The sequence below is a fragment of the Saimiri boliviensis genome, chromosome 21 (assembly GCF_048565385.1).
Source record: "Saimiri boliviensis isolate mSaiBol1 chromosome 21, mSaiBol1.pri, whole genome shotgun sequence".
NCBI lineage: Eukaryota > Metazoa > Chordata > Mammalia > Primates > Cebidae > Saimiri > Saimiri boliviensis.
This window is the reverse complement of record NC_133469.1, coordinates 13,065,453-13,082,555: the sequence shown is the minus strand read 5'-3', so window position 1 is coordinate 13,082,555 and position 17,103 is coordinate 13,065,453. Positions and strand designations below refer to the sequence as shown.

Here is a 17,103-nt window from a genome sequence, read left to right as displayed (position 1 = left end):
CTATGTTTTTTATTAAATATTTTCTACCCCATTAAGTTCACACAGTCAGCTCTACCCTCTGTGGCCAGAGGGTAGGGGAGCCCCAAGCCCGTGTGCCCAGCTCTTCTCCTTCCAGTCTGGGACCCCAGCACCTGCAGCCCACCCCTAGCCTCCACAAAGGGCTTACAGCCCTCCCCTCCCCCTCCATCCTCTTTCTGCAAAACTCTGAAAACAAATTCAGCCCCCTTGAGGGCAGGTCTCAGCCCAGCACCCCCCACCCCCGGCCCTGTCCCCAGTGTCAGCTCTCACTGTGCAGAATGGCCAGGGCCAGGATGCCCCCAGTGCTGGTGCCCGCCACCCAGTCAAACAGGTCCTTGGTGGCCACACCCGAGGCCTTCTCGATGGCGATGAGGAGCTGGATGATGACCAGCCCTTTCACTCCTCCTCCATCCAGGCACAGCAGGTGGTCATGGCTGCAGTGGGAACAGCGGTGGCAGAGAGGAGGGTCCCACCACAGCCCAGCACTTTACATCCGCCCTCATAGCCCTTGTCCCCTGCAGCTGTGGCCTGGCAGATGGACCCAGACAGACCTGAGGAACCTCACCCTGCGGAGGGGTTGGGGGAAGGGCCGTAAAGGAACAAATGTCTAATATTTTCAGTGGGTGGAGAGTACAACAGAGAAAGGCAAAGGAAGGTTGGGGGATGGCCTCACTGACCAGACGCCATCCCAGCAGGCTCCAGGTCAGTCTCCCCAACTTGAGACACCTGATTTTGGTATCAGTCTTGACCCAAAGCAGGTGCCTGATAAACAAGGCTGGGGGAGGAGGGGCCGGGACCCTACAGCCAGACCTGGAATGGGCAGTCAGGGGGCATCAGGGCCCTCCACGCAAGGTAGGAGAAGCAGGGGAGGAGGGGTGGTGGAAGGAAGAGGTTCGTGCCAGGGGCTGCGCGAGGGTGCCACCAGCATTAGCTCATGTCATTTTCCCAAACGCCTGAGGCAGATCCTCCTGACATCGCCGTGCTTCTTTACAGAGACAGTCTCACTTTGTCGCCTGGGCTGGTGTGCAGTAATGCAATCACAGTTGACTGCAGCCTCAACCTCTGGGCTCAAGTGATCCTCCCACCTCAGCCTCCAAGTAGCTGCGAATACAGGCAGGAGCCACTGCACCTGCTCTCTGTGCGTATTTTTGAGTGAAGGAGGGAGTGCAGCTCAGACTTTGTTCCCAGACGCGAACAAAGTCCCATGGATGGGATCTGGACCGGAACCCGCGTCTGCCGCTCCTGAGTCACATGCTCTCCGGCGTGCCCTGACGCTGTCTCCCCACTTCCTGCCTGTCCTCACTTGGCCATGCCCTGGGGGAACGCCTTTGTGGTCTGCTCAGCCTGGAACCTTCCTCTGATCTTCTCGTCATCCCAATTCAGCTTGAATGCCACTGCTTGAGAGAAGCCTGCCCTGACGCCACCAGCACCCTGCTCCACCCACTTCCTGACGGAGGATGCTTCTACTCCATTTACCATCTTTCACTTTCTTCCTCCTGCACTGACTGGGAGGCTCGATGAGGGCAGAGGCCGAGCACCTCTGCTCTGGGCAGTGCTGCGTATCGAGGGGATGCAGGAGGTGCCCGAGAAGGCTGATAAATGGAGGAGGCCTGGATCCCACCTCTAGGGGTCTTTTCCTGGACCAGGTGCCCAACCCCTCAGCAAGCCTACAGGTAGCAGGGGAGGCTACGCTGCTGCTGGGGCCCAAAGCAAAGAAGCAAGACTCCTGAAGGTGCGGGGCTGGTGACAAGAGATCAACCCAGAGGGTGCAGGGCTCTTTAGCTTGGAAGGTCCAAGTGGGGAGGCACCGAGGTGTCTCCTGACTCTCCCCTCAGCCCTGCTCCAGGGAGGGCGCTGAGGCTCCAGAATCTGGGGAATCTGTTTCTCCTCCTCTGAGAAATGTCAGCCCTCCCTCAGATGCAGCTGCCTTGCCTCAGTCCCTGCACGGCGGGGTGTGTGCGTATGTGTTTGCATGTGTGTGTCCATGTGTGTGCGCATGTGTCCATGTTTGCATGTGTGCACACGAGTGCATGTGCGTGCATGTGTGGATGGATGTGCATGTGTGCATGTGTTCGTGTCTGTATGTGTGCACGTGTGCATGTTTGTTTTATGTGCATCTGTGCACGTGTCCATGTTTGCAAGTGTACACAGATGTGTGTGAGTGCATGTGCTTGTGTGTGTGTGTGCGTGTGGGTGTGGATTGCATGTGTATCTATGTGTTCGTGTTTTTGTGTGTACACACGTGTGCATGTATGTGTGTATGCATGTGTGTGTGCACGCAGGCATGCAGGGGGCACAGGGGAGGGAATGCTTCTGGGGCAGGGGCACCTCCAGGGCACACAACGGGGTGGCACGGAAGTGAGTTGGATGTGTGGGGACCCACAGAGCTGCACGATCACAGCCTGGCCCTGGGAGTGGAGCTGCCTCTGGTTCTGAGAAGAGCTTTCCCCGAAGGGGGCTGGCACCAGAAAACCCAGAGAGAGCCTGGGGTAGCAGGAAGGACGTGCGTTCGGAAGACCTGGGTGTGAGTCGCCACCCTGACACTCACTCTGTGTGACCTTGAGCAAGTCACTTAACCTCTCAGGGGCTCAGGTTCTGCATTTGCAAAACGAGGTTACTAATTCCTCCCTGAGAAGGCTGTTTGGAGCATGAGAGGCTAATAAAGAATAAATTAATCAACTGCAGCAATAAAGGGAGGTGGAGCCAGCACCATGGCTGGAAAGACATCTGTCTTGGTACCATGCCGTGCCAGCTGGCACTGATTTCCAGGCACCCAGGATTATGCCTGAAGGGTAAGGCCTGGGCTTCTTCTCCGTGTCCTGTCACCCAGGCCTCCCTTTTAGAATGGACCTCGGTATACAGCAGGTGCTGGGGAAGGCAGCCCATGCCACTATTCTGCAGAGGGAGACGATTAAGAAAGCTGGTAGGAGCAGTGGGAAGCAGCCGCTGAGATCTCCCCGGGGGTACTCGGGCATCTCCCTCTCCTCCAGCCATGAGGAGGGTCAGAGAGGGAGGCCAGAGCACTGTGCCAGCCCCTCAAGTCCAAGAAGTCTGACACTCTGGGCTGGTCCCCCAGAGCCTGCACCGCCAGGAATTCATGAACGAGTGACACAGACTCTCCACGCTCTGTCTCTGCTGAGGACTATATGACTAGGAGCAGAGCCACCTTGCAGGCTGTGGGGGTGCAGAGAGAAAAGCCCCGAGCCTGCAACAGTCGGGGGTGAAGGGCAGGAAGTGCACACGTTCCCCCCTCTGTCCCCGCTCTCGATCCACTTACCTACGCTTCTCGTCCCTCATGGAGCCCAGGATGAAGGCTGGCTTCCGGGCCCGAGAGATGTGCATGAGATCCTGCAGTTCTGTGAGGCACAGGGCAGGGCGTGCTGTGGCCAGGCAGGTCCCCAAGCCCTGCCACCCCAGGGCTCCCTAGATCAAACCTGGGCTGTGCCTTGCCCACAGCCACACCTTCACCCCACTCCCCCGTCATCTGTCCCTTGCCCCCAGGAAGGACTCTTTGTCCCAGGAGAAAGCTGAGCCAGAGGACACAGGAGAGAAACGGCTGGAGTGGAAAGGGGAAGGGCTCCCCACCCTGCCTAGCCAGCTCCCAACTCCCCTCAATGTCTTCCTCTTGAAACCCCGAGGCATGAACACCCTTGAGTGTCCTCCTCAGACAAGTGCTTCTTGCATCGGAGCGATGCTGCTGATAACCACAGGGGCTAAGAATTCGTATTCCATGTTGACAAGTGAGGCTCAAAGGGGATTCACGATTCGCCAACATCATTTAGTCAAAACGATGCTCCTCAGAGTTTAAGTCCATGGAGGAAGGGAGACACCCCTTGTCCTGATCCCAGGTCTGGAAATTCCAGTGGCCCACCAGCCACTCTGCCCACATGTTCTTTTGCGTCTGGGGCCTGCCCCATGCCCACCCAATTGACTAGCTGCCCCTCCTGCAAGCAGCCCAGCCTCCAGGTGCCTGGCATAGCAGCCTGCGTGGCCCCAACTCTGACAGCCCCCCACCACTGTGCAGGGTCTAGAAGCAGCAAAGCAGAACCGCGGGCTGCGAAGCGGTGTCTCCTCCTCCCCAGAGCACATGGCTGTGCGGTGGACAAAAGAAGCAGGAAAGTGGCCGAGAGGCCAAGGACAGAGCTCAGGGGACACAGCGCAGGGGAGGGGCATGTCACGTGTATGCAGCTGAGAAGGACGAGTTGGGAACGAGAGCTAGCGCTAATGTCGCATGGCTAGGCTCAGCGGCCTCTCCAGGCCCAGGGCATTACCCATCTGACGCCGCACCCCAGGCCCACCATCCGGCCTGGCTTGGGTGACTGCCTGCAAAATTGAGAGATAAAGACGGGAGGTGGAGGGAGCAGTTCCCGGGAGGGGAGACAGAGGTAGAGCCAGAAGGACTAAGGGTGGCGGTCATGGTGCCTCTCCAGAGCTCCAGGCTTGGTCGGGCTACCCTGGCTGGAGGTGCTGCCACCACCACAGTCAAAAGTATGGCTCGCCAGGGACTGGCTCTCGGCTGCCCTCTGTTCAGGGAATGCCACTCCCAAACAATAGAGGTCCCTGGGTGGGCCAGCTGACAGAAAGCCTAGAAAAGGGCCCCGTCTAGCCTGGGGGTGTCTCCCTGGGTACCAAGGAGGTACCGGGGCAGATGCTGGCTGTGTGGCCACATTCAATGCCTGAAAGTCACCACGGGGCCAGGAAGGGGGCACACAGGTCTCAGGTTCAACCGAGGTTCAAACAGTGTGATAGAGGTGAAGCCAGAGTGACAGAGGAGAAGCCGGAGGGCCTGGGCCCCCAGACCCCTGACAGCACTCCTCACTGTCCACCCTGAGCTCCCTAGGGACAGGAGGGCAACGAGTGTAGCCACCCTGTGGGTGCCACTGGAAATGCCCAGGCCTGAGACTGTGTGCAGGGCACATCCTCTCAGGGGCAACGGACCGGGAGACGTCAGCCAGGGACGCCCTAGGCCCCTGGGATCTGTGGGTTGCTGGCTGCCTGGAGGCTGACAAATCCAGCTCCACCCTCCCCTGCTTCCTTCAGTGCCTTCCGTCCTGGGGATCCTGTTGCTTTGGTGAGGCCTGGGAACCAGCTGGAGAAGAGGGAGTCGCGGGGCGAGGCCTACCTAGGTTGTTTAGGCTGATCGGTGGGGGCTGAGCTCTTTCCAGGGAGAAGGGGTGACGTGGTGCTGCAGAGCCCTGCTCCGTGGGGACCCCGTGGATGTGTGGGAAGCAGTATTCGGCCCCCACAGTTCTCAGCAGAGTCAAGATCGCCTTCCTGGTGACAACTTGTCATGGTTTGGGGAAGGGGAGATCACACAGGATCATAAATGGTGCCACATGCAAAGGAGAGGCCCCTCCTTTCCACACTCTGTCCCTTGTCCCAGTTAACCAGGCCCTGGGCACCCCCTGACAGGGGGTGCTGCCCCCAGGCTGGTACATCCCAAGCAGCTTCTTAAGGCCAGGGAAGGGGCTGGAGACTGACCATGGGATATGGGAGGAGGAGGTCGGTGTTCACTCTGCCTGATGACTCTGGGAACCCCTTCTGGCCTTCTACTCCAGCCAAGACAGCAGGATTCCTGCGTCCACGTTCAGTGAGTCTCAAAAATGCTAAGTGGACAGTTGAGGGTTCCAAAGGGACTAGTGAGCCAGCCCGTGGGCACCTATTCCATCTGATGGATGGGATCATTGAAAAGGAGGCAACAGCTTCGGTGTATGCAGACACCTGCATGTGCCCTGGCACGCATACACTGGTGCCATCAGGTACCTGCCCACAGTGACCCCCACGGCTCCCTGAAACCTTCCAGAGTGGGCTCCAGGCCTCTGGTGAGGGGGATCTGCTCTGTCCAGATCTGAAGCTAAGGCTCATTGGGCAAGCGTGCAGCGTGGGTCCATGCACTCCCGTCCACACAGGCATGCTCGGGGCTGGTGCAATGTAGCGCATGCACCCTAAGGTCATTCTAGCCAGTGGTCCCATCAGTGAATTTCCCCACAGTGGGAGAAGAGGGCTGCTGCTGCCTCTCCTGTCCCCACCCCTGCTGGGAGTCTCAGCACCTTGAGGTGGGGCGGGGGCTGCAGGGAAGAGGATGTTGGTATGGCAAGCTCCTTGGTGAGCCTGCATCTACTGCTCAGGGCCCTTGTGCTTGGGTAAGGAAGCTCCCTCTCTGAGTGCCAGGCACTCCTGGCAGCTCTGAGCAGGGCGAGTCAGCACAGGACACTGGCGCCTGATGGCTGGGACTTCCCTCCTCCTCAGTCCCTGCGCCCATCCCACCCTCACCCCACTCTGGCCCCAGAGTGCAGAGCACATACGTTTGCTGATCTTGGAGGCTAGGAGTGTAGGAGTCTCCCCAAAGTCATTCCGGGTGTCCACTTCTGCTCCAAACACAATGAGGGCCTTGATCATCTCCACATTGTCTTTCTGTCAGGGATGGAGAGAGGATAAGATGTGTAACTGCTCAGGGAACTGAAGAGCAAAGGGACCCCTGGCTGCCTGCCCTAACCTGTCAACTCACCCAGCAGGCCTCTCGTCAGCACAGGGAGACACTGGAACCCTCCTGACCCTACCCCAGTCAATCTGCCATTTGATGGCTGGAGCCCTGACAAACAAGCTTAAAAGCACCTACAGGTGAGGGCTTAATAATCCCTCCCAGTATACTGGGAGGCCAAGGTGGGTAGATCACAAGGTCAGGAGATCAAGACCAGCCTGGCCAACCCTGTCTCTACTAAATACTAAATGGTGAAACCCTGTCTCTACTAAAATACAAAAAATTAGCCAGGTGTGGTGGCAGGCACCTATAGTCCCAGCTACTTGGGAGGCTCAGACAGGGGAATTGCTTGAACCCGGGAGGCGGAGGTTGCAGTGAGCCGAGATCACACCACTGCACTCCACCCAGGCAACAGACTGAGACTTCGTCTCAAAAAAAGAACCCAGGCAGAAACTAGAGGTGACTCGCCCCAGCTCTGCCAGCTCCACCTCCAAAGAAGTAGCGCATCTGTACCCTGACCCAGGAGCCACGGGGATACAGTAAGTCAGCTGCTGATGGCTTTCGGGAGGAGCAGGGAGAGGGTGGGTGAGGGCAAGGAAGGCCATCTTACCCACCCAGTCCAGGGTGTCATCCCTGAGGGGTCACTGAACACACATGCCCCTGACATCAGCCTTCAGGGGAGCATCAAGCATTTTAACAACTGGAGGCCAGGCAGGGGCACAGGGCATGGCATGCTTTCACAGGACGCACCAAGCGGCTAGCCACCTAGAAGTCTGGGCTCTGGTCTTGTCACCTCCCTCTTCTTGGGACCTAATTTCCCTGCTAGAGTATGAAGTGGTGCGTCTAGAATTGGGTTTTCCAAACAGTTCTTCACGTTCTATTAGGACTTCTATGGGTACAGGTATGTGTGTGTTTTCATCACTAACTGTGATTCTGTGTGTGTGGTTACCTTTTATGGTTGGCACTGGGTGGATGGATGGATGGATGGCCATTTATGGTAGTGAAGCAACATTTCTTTTAAAAGAAATTTAAGTCAGTTGAAAAGTGAGCCAGTTTGAAGAGATGATTAACTACAGAATTGTAAAGGTGGTTGATGGACATGCCAAAAACTGCGAAGATGGTATGAAAATCACCAAAATACTTCAGCAGTTCTCAAAGTAAGACCTGGGGATGCCTGTGCATGCATGAGGCCCTTTCGGAGAGTCTGTGAGCTTAAGAATAGTTTCTTTTTCTTTTTCTATTTTTTGAGATGGAGTTTTGCTCTTGTTGCCCAGGCTGGAGTGCAGCAGCACCGTCTGGGCTCACTGCAACCTCTGCCTCCTGGTTCAAGCGATTCTCCTGCTCCAGCCTCCTGAGTAGCTGGGATTACAGGCGCATGCCACCATGGCCCACGAATTTTGTATTTTTAGTAGAGATGGGGTTTCACCATGTTGGTCAGGCTGGTCTCGAACTCCTGGCCTCAGGGGATCCACCCATCTTGGTCTTCCAAAGTGCTGGGATTATAGGCGTGAGCCACTGTGCCTGGCCAGTTATTTTTTAAGCTTTAAAAAAATTTTTAGGCCTGGCGCGGTGGCTCAAGCCTGTAATCCCAGCACTTTGGGAGGCCGAGGCGGGTGGATCATGAGGTCAAGAGATCGAGACCATCCTGGTCAACATGGTGAAACCCCGTCTCTACTAAAAATACAAAAAATTAGCTGGGCATGGTGGCGTGTGCCTGTAATCCCAGCTACTCAGGAGGCTGAGGCAGGAGAATTGCCTGAACCCAGGAGGCGGAGGTTGCGGTGAGCCAAGATCGCGCCATTGCACTCCAGCCTGGGTAACAAGAGCGAAAACTCCGTCTCAAAAAAAAAAAAAAAAAAAAAAAAATTTTTAATTTTAATTTTTGTGCATACATAGTAGGTATAGATATTATTTTTAAATGCAATAAATATTTTGAAATTTTCACACTTTAAATTTCTAATAGAGTGAATATAGACAAATAAAATCCAGACCATTAAAAGATCTTTGTGATCCTCAATAATTTGTGAGAGTATAAAGGGATCAAATAGGCCAAAAACTTGAGAACTACTGAACTAGATCATTCCAAGGGCCCACCCAGTGCTAAAAATGTCCAGAGTTTCAAAAAGCAAACTATTTATAGTTTCAGCCTTTTGGGCAACAACATCTCTCCTAAGTGTTGACCTTTGGTATAAAACAGGATGTCTGGCAGGGCGCGGTGGCTCCCGTCTGTAATCCCAGCACTCTGGGAGGCTGAGGTGGGCAGATCACCTGAGGTTAGGAGTTTGAGACCAGGCTGATCAACATGAAGAAACCCTGTCTACACTAAAAATACAAAATTAGCCAGGTGTGGTGGCATGTGCCTGTAATCCTAGCTACTTGGGAGGCTGAGGCAGGAGAATCGCTTGAACCCCGGAGACGGAGGTTGCGGTGAGCTAAGATCATGCCATTGCACGCCAGCCTGGGCAACAAGAGCAAAACTCCGACTCAAAAAAAGAAAAACAGGATGTTCTTGAATTTGTCCTGAATCGACTTTCTTTTAGAGTTCCAGGGGTCTCTCATGTTCTGTCACTGAGATAGTGAACTGACTTATACACATACCGTATTGCCATGGAACACAGGCACGTAGCTGGGCGAGGTGGCTCACACCTGTAATCCCAGCACTTTGGGAGGCCAAGGCAGGTGGATCACTAGGTCAGGAGTTTGAGAACAGCCTGGCCAACAGAGTAAAACCCCATCTCTACTAAAAATACAAAAATTAGCTTGGCATGGTGGCACACGCCTGTAGTCTCAGCTACATGGGAGGCTGAGGCAGGAGAATCACTTGAATCCAGGAGGCGGAGGTTGTGGTGAACCAAGATCGTACCATTGCACTCCAGCCTGGGTGCCAGAGCAAGACTCCGTCTCAAAAAAAAAAAAAAAAAGAGTATGTGAACACACATGTGTCTGTAACACAATAACATCCTCCTCTGCTAGATTTAGCATGTTCAGACTCTAGCTGTTGAACCAGACTGTTAGGCCTTTGAGGGCAGGAACTGTGTTCTATAATAAACCAACAAAGGTGCCCAGCACCTGCCATGGGCTGCTGGGCTGCACGTTCAGGCTTTTCCTGCCAGGATGTTTTGTTTTGTTTTGTTTTGTTTTGAGACGGAGTTTCACTCTTGTTGCCCGGGCTAGAGTGCAATGGCTCAATCTCAGCTCACCGTGACCTCCGCCTCCCAGGTTCAAGCCATTCTCCTGCCTCAGCCTCCCGAGTAGCTGGGATTACAGGCGTGCACCACCACGCCCAGCTAATTTTGTATTTTTAGTAGAGATGGGGTTTCTCCATGTTTATCAGGCTGGTCTCAAACTCTCAGGTGATCCGCCCACCTTGGCCTCCCAGAGTGCTGGGATTACAGACGTGAGCCACCACACCCGGCCAACCGGCCAAGATCTGACAGTCTCCCTGGGAGGTGAAAGCAAATGTGGATCAGTGAAGGGAAGCAGGCTGCTCCCTCATGCCAGGTACTGCGTGTGTCATTTAGACATTCTGCAGAGCATGACCAACTGTCCACCGTTCAATCAATCCTCTCCACAACTTTTCCAGATAGGTATGGACACCACTGTAATCCGGATGAGGAAATCGAGGCTGACAGGTGATGTGGCTTGCCCAGGGCCAGTCTGTGGCCAGGGCTGTCATGTTTCCTTCTCACGCCATGCAAACATCAAATGTGGGGACAGGTGGAAAAGGTACCAAAGCATACAGGGAGGTGATGATTTTTAGGGCTGATGGGGGAGTTGGAAGGCTTCCTGAGGGAGGAAGCAGGGTCTGAAGTGAGTTTTGGGTGGGAAGATGATTTGGAACCATGGAGGAGGGAGGGAGAAGGTGGGGAGGAGTGCTCTAGCCCAGATAGCCCCCCTGCATTCCCACCGGGGCCCCACAGGGCTCACCGACATGGCCAGGTGCAGCGGGGTGTTGCCGTGCTCACCGCGGGCATCCGCGTTGGCCCCGTGGGTCAGCAGCACCATGGCACAGTCGAAGCGGTTACGCATCACTGCCACGTGCAGGGCCGTGTTCCCTGCAGAGCTGGTGCCATTCACGTCACAGCCCCGTTTCAGCAGCATGCGGGCCATCTGCGGGAGACGGTCAGGCCAAGTCAGCACAGGCACTTGGGGAGCTGCTGTGGCTTGTGACACCTGGGCACCGCCACTTCCTCTCTGAGAGGCCTACAGGCACTGGGAAGCCGGAAAGCACTAGCAACAGGATTCCAGGGGTGGCCCCAGTTCTGGGGGCACCTAGACTGGCTCCCATACCATCAGCAACCCAGGACGAGGGACAAAAAGCCAAAGGTGTGCTGACTGTTTTAAGAGGCTCTGGTTCTTTCCTAGAGCTAACAGAACCCATCTCTCCTTGCAAGGGCTCTTCTGGGCCCTGTCCTGAAGTGCCCCACTCCCTGGGACCTGCAAAGGTATCACCTCTCACTGGGCTTTAGCAAAACACATCCCTGTTCCTGCAGCAGCACTGGAGAGCCTTGGGACCAGGGAGGGGAGCCTGGGCTTTGGAGTCACACAGACATCAGCTCAAAGCCCAGCTCCACTCATCCCAGCTGCCTGGGCTTGGACAGGTCACTGTAACCACGTGCACTTCAGGTTTCTCTTCTGTAAAAATGGGAGTGCAAGTCCCCACCTCACACAATGTGATGACAATGAATGACCAAACCTACACGAAGGGCCTGACTTGGTGTCCAGTTCCTGGAACACAGAGGTACCTCCGAGACTGTCCTCCCTCCTGGCCCATCACGTTGAGAAGTGGGCCATGATTGCTGGGACATCCCATGTCCTGTCGAGCTGTGCTTCCTGGTGATGAGACCAGAGGCCTCCATCCTCCCAGGAGGACAGAGCTTAGCTTAGGGGAAGGCCTCAGAGGAGATGCCCAGCCAGGTTCCCTGTGTGTGCAGCTAGACCCAGCAGCACCACCACCATCATCATCATCGTCATGGTTAATACTGTCAACCTGACTGGATTGAAGGATGCAGAGTGTTGATCCTGGGTGTGTCTGTGAGGGTGCTGCCAAAGGAGATTCACACTGGAGTCAGTGGACTAGGAAAGGCAGACCCACCCTCGATCTGGGTGGGCACCAGCTAATCAGCTGCCAGCATGGCCAGAATGTAAAGCAGGCAGGAGAACGTGAAAAGGCTAGCCTGGCTTAGCCTCCCAGCCTGCATCTTCCTCCCATGCTGGATGCTTCTTGCCTCGAACATCAGACTCCAAGTTCTTCAGCTTTGGGACTCGGACTGGCTTCCGTGCTCCTCAGCCTGCAGACTACTGTGGGACCTTCTGATCGTGTAAGTGAATGCTCCTTAATAAACTCCCCTTTAATATATATATCTAGCCTATGAGTTCTGTCCCTCTAGAGAACCCTGACTAACAATACAATCATCATCATGCCACCTTCTATTCGGGAAGCACTTTACAATTTGTGCAGAATTTTGTCATGCACTAACCAGCTGACTTCACCACCTCTCCAAAGCAGAATTCCTGGATGAGGAAACTGAGGCACAGGGTGGATCCTGCCACCCAGCCAGAGAGCAGCAAAGCCATGCCAGGATCCCAGCTCTTCATGGGCTTCTCTGCCTGCAGACCCACTACAGGATCAGCCCCTAAGTGCTAGCCTCAGAGTGCCGCTGGGAACCTGCTTCCTGTAGGCACTGAGGACCTGCAGGGCCCTGCCCCCTGCCCCCTGCTTCACCCCACCTCAAGCTCCACTCACCTCTGCGTTCTTAGCCCAGTGGAGGGGGCTGGCTCCGTAACGGGGGTCTTTGCTGTGGATCTGGCTGCTGTCCATGCTGATGATCATCTCCGCACACCTGGGGAGAAAGGGGCCCAGGTTGGTGAGCAGAGGCTGGGATCCACTTGGCGTGGGATGAAGCCAGGGCTCAGGGCTTCATCTACTGCTTACAGAGAGCATCACTGCAAAGTTCAACAGACCCAACCAGCATGCTCACTATGGTATATTAAGGCTGTACTGAGCCCCTCGAGGCACAACTAACCCCCTCCTCCAAGAAGCCTTCCTGATGACTGCCACCAGCAATGATCACCCTCCCTGGTGCTGGCTTGAGAGTCAGATGGGCTCAAAGTCAAACCTCAGCTTCTTCACTGGTGGCCTCCAGAAGCTGAGCAACATGGAGAGAGTGCTGAGAGGAGTGGCTGGGGCGCAAGGAAGACCACACATTTCAGAGCCCCATTCTGTGGCCAGCACACAGCCACCCTCCATCTCCTTATCACAGCATCAGGACCTGCATACTATCGGAAGCAGTATGGTAGAGTGGGTAAGAGCGGAATTGCTTTCTACTCAGTACACAACCAAAGGACTGAAAGCAGGGACTTGAACAGACATTTCCCGACCCATGTACACAGCAGCATTATTCACAACAGCAAAAGGTAGAAACAACCCAGGTGTGTATCAGTGAATGACTGAATGGAGAAGCAAAATAGTATTCTGGCTTTATAAAAAAGGAAATTCTGGCTGGGTGCGGTGGCTCACGCCTGTAATCCCAGCACTTTGGGAGGCCGAGGCAGGTGGATCACAAGGTCAAGAGATTGAGACCATCCTGGCCAACATGGTGAAACCCCATCTCTACTAAAAAATACAAAAATTAGCTGGGTGTGGTGGCATGCACCTGTAGTCCCAGCTACTTGGGAGGCTGAGGCAGGAGCATTGCTTGAACCTGGGAGGCGGAGGTTGCAGTGGGCTGAGATCACACCACTGCACTCCAGCCTGGCACCTTGTTTTTTTAGAACAAGACTGTCTAAAAAAAAAAAAAAAAAGAAAGGAAATTCTGATACGTGCTACAGCACAGATGAACCTTGAAGACATCAAGCTAAGTAAATAAGCCAGACACAAAAGGACAAATACTGTATGATTTCACTTATGAGGTTCTAGAACAGGCAAGTTTGAGAGACAGAGAGGATATGAGAGGTTATCAGGGGCTGTGGGGAGGGGAGAATGGGGAGTTGTTAATGATTACAGAGTTTCCGTTTGAGGTGATAAGAAAAGTTTTAGAAATAAGGGTGATGGGGCCAGGCACGCTGGCTCACGCCTGTAATCCCAGCACTTTGGGAGGCGGAGGTGGGCAGATGACTAGGTCAGGAGTTCGAGACCAGCATAACCAACATGGTAAAACCCTATCTCTACTAAAAACACCAAAATTAGCCAGGCATGGTGGCATGTGCCTGTAATCCCAGCTACTCAGGAAGGTGAAGCAGGAATTGTCTGAACCTGGGAGGCAGAGGTCGCAGTGAGCCGAGATTGCTCCACTACACTCCAGCCTGGGCAACAGAGCGAGACTCCACCTCAAAAAAAAAATAGGAGTGGTGGTTGGACAACATTGTGAATGTGATTAAAACTACCAAATTGTACACTTAAAAGTGATTAAGATGGCAAATTTTATGTTATATATAATTTACCACAGTTGTAAAAATCAACATAACATGTCAGAACCATTGAATTGTATACTTTCAATAGGTGAATTGTATGGAATAGGAACCATATCTCGATAAAGCTTTTTTTTGTTTGTTTTAAGTGTAGTTACTAGTAGAGCCCACATGTTTAATTCCCAGGTCTGGCACTTACTGACTGCCTGACTTTGGGCAAGTTACTTAATCTCTCTAAGCCTTGGTTTCCTCATCTGTTTTTTGTTTGTTTGTTTGAGACAGGATTTTCCTTTGTTACCCAAGCTGGAGGGCAATGGCATGTTCATAGTTCACTGTAGCCTCGAACTCCTAGGCTCAAGCAATCTTCCTACCTCAGCCTCCCAAAGTGCAGATGGAATTAGAGGCATGAGCCACCACACTTGGCCCTCGTCTTTGAAAGGGGAATAAAATACATCGGTTCTCGGGGCTGTGGTGAAATAGCCCACGTGAAGGCTCGGCTGGCGGCTGGGACAGCGTTAGCGTGCAGCTGCTCTTCTCTGTTACAAGGGGTGTCCGGCACAGGCCCAGCGTGGCCACCATACCCAGCCTAGATCGTACTTTAAGATTTGAGGTATCCATCTCTTTTATCCTTTTTATCTCACCCCCCACCCCTTTCCTTTTTTTTGTTTTTTTTGTTTTTTTTTGTTTTTTTTACCCCCACCCCTTTCAACATAATTTTCCTGAGACCAGGGTTTTCAGGCTCCCCAAACACGGGCCTGCACCTGCCTCCCAGCAGTGCCATCTGACAGAAAGGAAAGTGGCATCTAGGCAGACAGGCCCTTGGTCACCTTGCCAAGCATTTCCTGGACTTCGAGCTGGGCACACAAGAAACCAAGGAGCACTGAAGCCATCAGGGGCTGTTCACGGCAGGCTGGGCTGGGTTAGAGGAGCCAGGTGTGCCTCGGGGTTGCATCCGACTCCAGAACTGGAGTACCACCTGGAGGGGAGCTGGAAGAGGAGACCCCAAAGAGGGCTAAGATTGTTTTTTTCCAGTTTGGTAGAGGGAGATTCACTGCTAGGGATTAAGGCACATTATAGAAAAATTTTAAAGTCTCCTCCTTATACAGCTGAACTTGTGAACCAAGATTCCTGACTCCTACCCATAATACAATGACGGAGCACCCTCTTCAGGCCAGGCCGGGCCTAACGAGGCTTGTGAACCTGGGGCCTCTGCTCTGAGGCTGGAGATGCTAAGATCTATCGTGGACACTGCTCACCGTGGGCATGAGACAGGTGATATGAGAGCTGGAGCCCAGCAGGCCAGCGGGTAGGGCGGGGAGGGAGGTCTTACCCCTTCTGAGAGAACTTCATGGCGGAGTGGATGGGGTAGCCGTTGGGACCCATGATGTTGCAGCGAGCATTGCACAGCAGCAGCACGCGGACCATCTCCTGCTTCCCCAGCTGGCAGGCCAGGTGCAGCGGGGTCAGCCCTTGGTTATTCACCTGATTCAGGCCAGCCACTGCATTCTTTCCGAGGAGCTGATGAAAGAGGAAGGGAGGTGTGACTCCATGAGGATGCTGGTAAGAGCGTAAAGAGGCCAGGCGTGGTGATTCACCCCTGTAATCCTGGCACTTTGGGAGGCCAAGGCAGGTGGATCACCTGAGGTCAGGAGTTCAAGACCAGCCTGGTCAACATGGTGAAACCCCATCTCTACTAAAAATACAAAAATTAGCTGGGCGTGGTGGCACACATCTGTAATCCCAGCTACTTGGGAGGCTGAGGCAGGAGAATCGCTCGAACCCAGGAGGCGGAGGTTGCAGTGAAACACGATCACACCATAGCACGGCAGCCTGGATAACAGAGCAAAAACTCTGCCTCAAAAAAAAAAAAAAAAAAAAAAAACAGAACATAAAGAGAAGTGACAGGAAAGCCAAATGCCAGTGTGGACGGGAGGGAGGGTGTCCACCTGGCATGACTGTGGCTCATGTGAAACCCTTCCAAGTCAAGGAATTTAAAAGCTGGCTGTATCTCAGGATGGGTACTGGGGGTCCAGGTGGGAGTGATTCTTGCTTTTCATTCTGTCCTGACTGATTTTTTTTCTACATACAGGTACTATGTTTTCAATGAAAGAAGAGCAGTATTAGGAAGAGAGCTAGAGGCCAGGTACCGTGGCTCATGCCTGTAATCCCAACACGTTGGGAAGTGGGAAGATCACTCGAGACCAGGAGTTTGATACCAGCCTGGACAACATAGGGAGACCCCATCTCTACCAAAAAATTTTAAAAAGTTAGCTAGTGTGGTGGCATAAGCCTGTAGTCCCAGTTGCTCAGGAGCTGAGGCAGGAGACTCGCTTGAACCTGGGAGGCTGAGGTTACAGTGAGCTGAGATTGCGCCACTGCACCCCAGCCTGAGTGACAGACCCAGACCCTGTCTCAAAAGAAAATAAAGAGAGAGAGTGCTAGGAGGGTTTTATTGTCTCACTTTTGGCTGAATGCTGTCTCCCTCCATGAGGTTCATTACAACCTCAGTGTACCCCTGTGACACTAGGGTCACCTCGCGACAGTCCCACTGGGCCTGGAAGCAAGGCAGAGACATGGCAGGGAGAGCAAGGGGCTGGCATCGAGGCCAATGGAAGGGCAAGCCCCACCCTCTCAGCTTTGTGTTCCTCCCTGGGCACCCCTCCTAACAACACTGAATCTCAGTTTCTTTGGAAAGGGGATTAATGATCTTCACCCCATGAGTGTATTCTGAGACTTAACTAGAACATACGCAACACTCAGTTCAGGGTCAGGCACCAGTCAGCACCTGATAAAGGACAGCTGCACTCCTGCATGACTAATGAGAGGTGGGTGTGAATGCCCTCGAAGGGAGGCAGGGTCTTCGTGGGACCATGCTGGGTGCACAGAAGATTCTTAGCGGAAGTGGAGTTCAACAGTGGGTGGAGAATTTCCTTCCCTGAGAGCACGCAGCATAAGATATGAATCCACATTTTCTGGGTTGGGCACAATGGCTCACGCCTGTAATCCTGGCACTTTGGGAGGCCAAAGCGGATGGATTGCTTGAGGCCAGGAGTTGGGGACCATCCTGGGCAACATGGCAAAACCCCATCTCTACTAAAAATATGGAAATTACCCTGGCATGGTGGCACGTGCCTGTAACCCCAGCTACTCTGGAAGCTGAGGCACAAGCACCACTTGAACCCAGGAGGCAGAGG

General features: G+C 53.9%; 1 protein-coding gene across 7 annotated transcripts in view; it reads right to left on the bottom strand.

The window, feature by feature from the left end:
* Window positions 1-17,103, bottom strand: part of PLA2G6 (phospholipase A2 group VI) — a 56,514-nt gene that overhangs the window by 11,610 nt on the left and 27,801 nt on the right. For 5 of the 7 annotated variants that reach the window (XM_039463044.2, XM_074391124.1, XM_039463045.2 and 2 more), the window contains 6 exons: window positions 15,240-15,427; window positions 12,246-12,342; window positions 10,427-10,609; window positions 6,324-6,432; window positions 3,296-3,374; window positions 289-452 (listed from right to left, as the gene is read on the bottom strand). In XM_039463044.2, coding sequence (XP_039318978.1) covers window positions 289-452; window positions 3,296-3,374; window positions 6,324-6,432; window positions 10,427-10,609; window positions 12,246-12,342; window positions 15,240-15,427 — 820 coding nt within the window. Of the gene's footprint in view, window positions 1-288; window positions 453-3,295; window positions 3,375-5,140; window positions 5,303-6,323; window positions 6,433-10,426; window positions 10,610-12,245; window positions 12,343-15,239; window positions 15,428-17,103 lie in introns of all 7 variants that reach the window. The other 2 variants (XM_074391127.1, XM_074391125.1) reach the window with 2 other exon arrangements.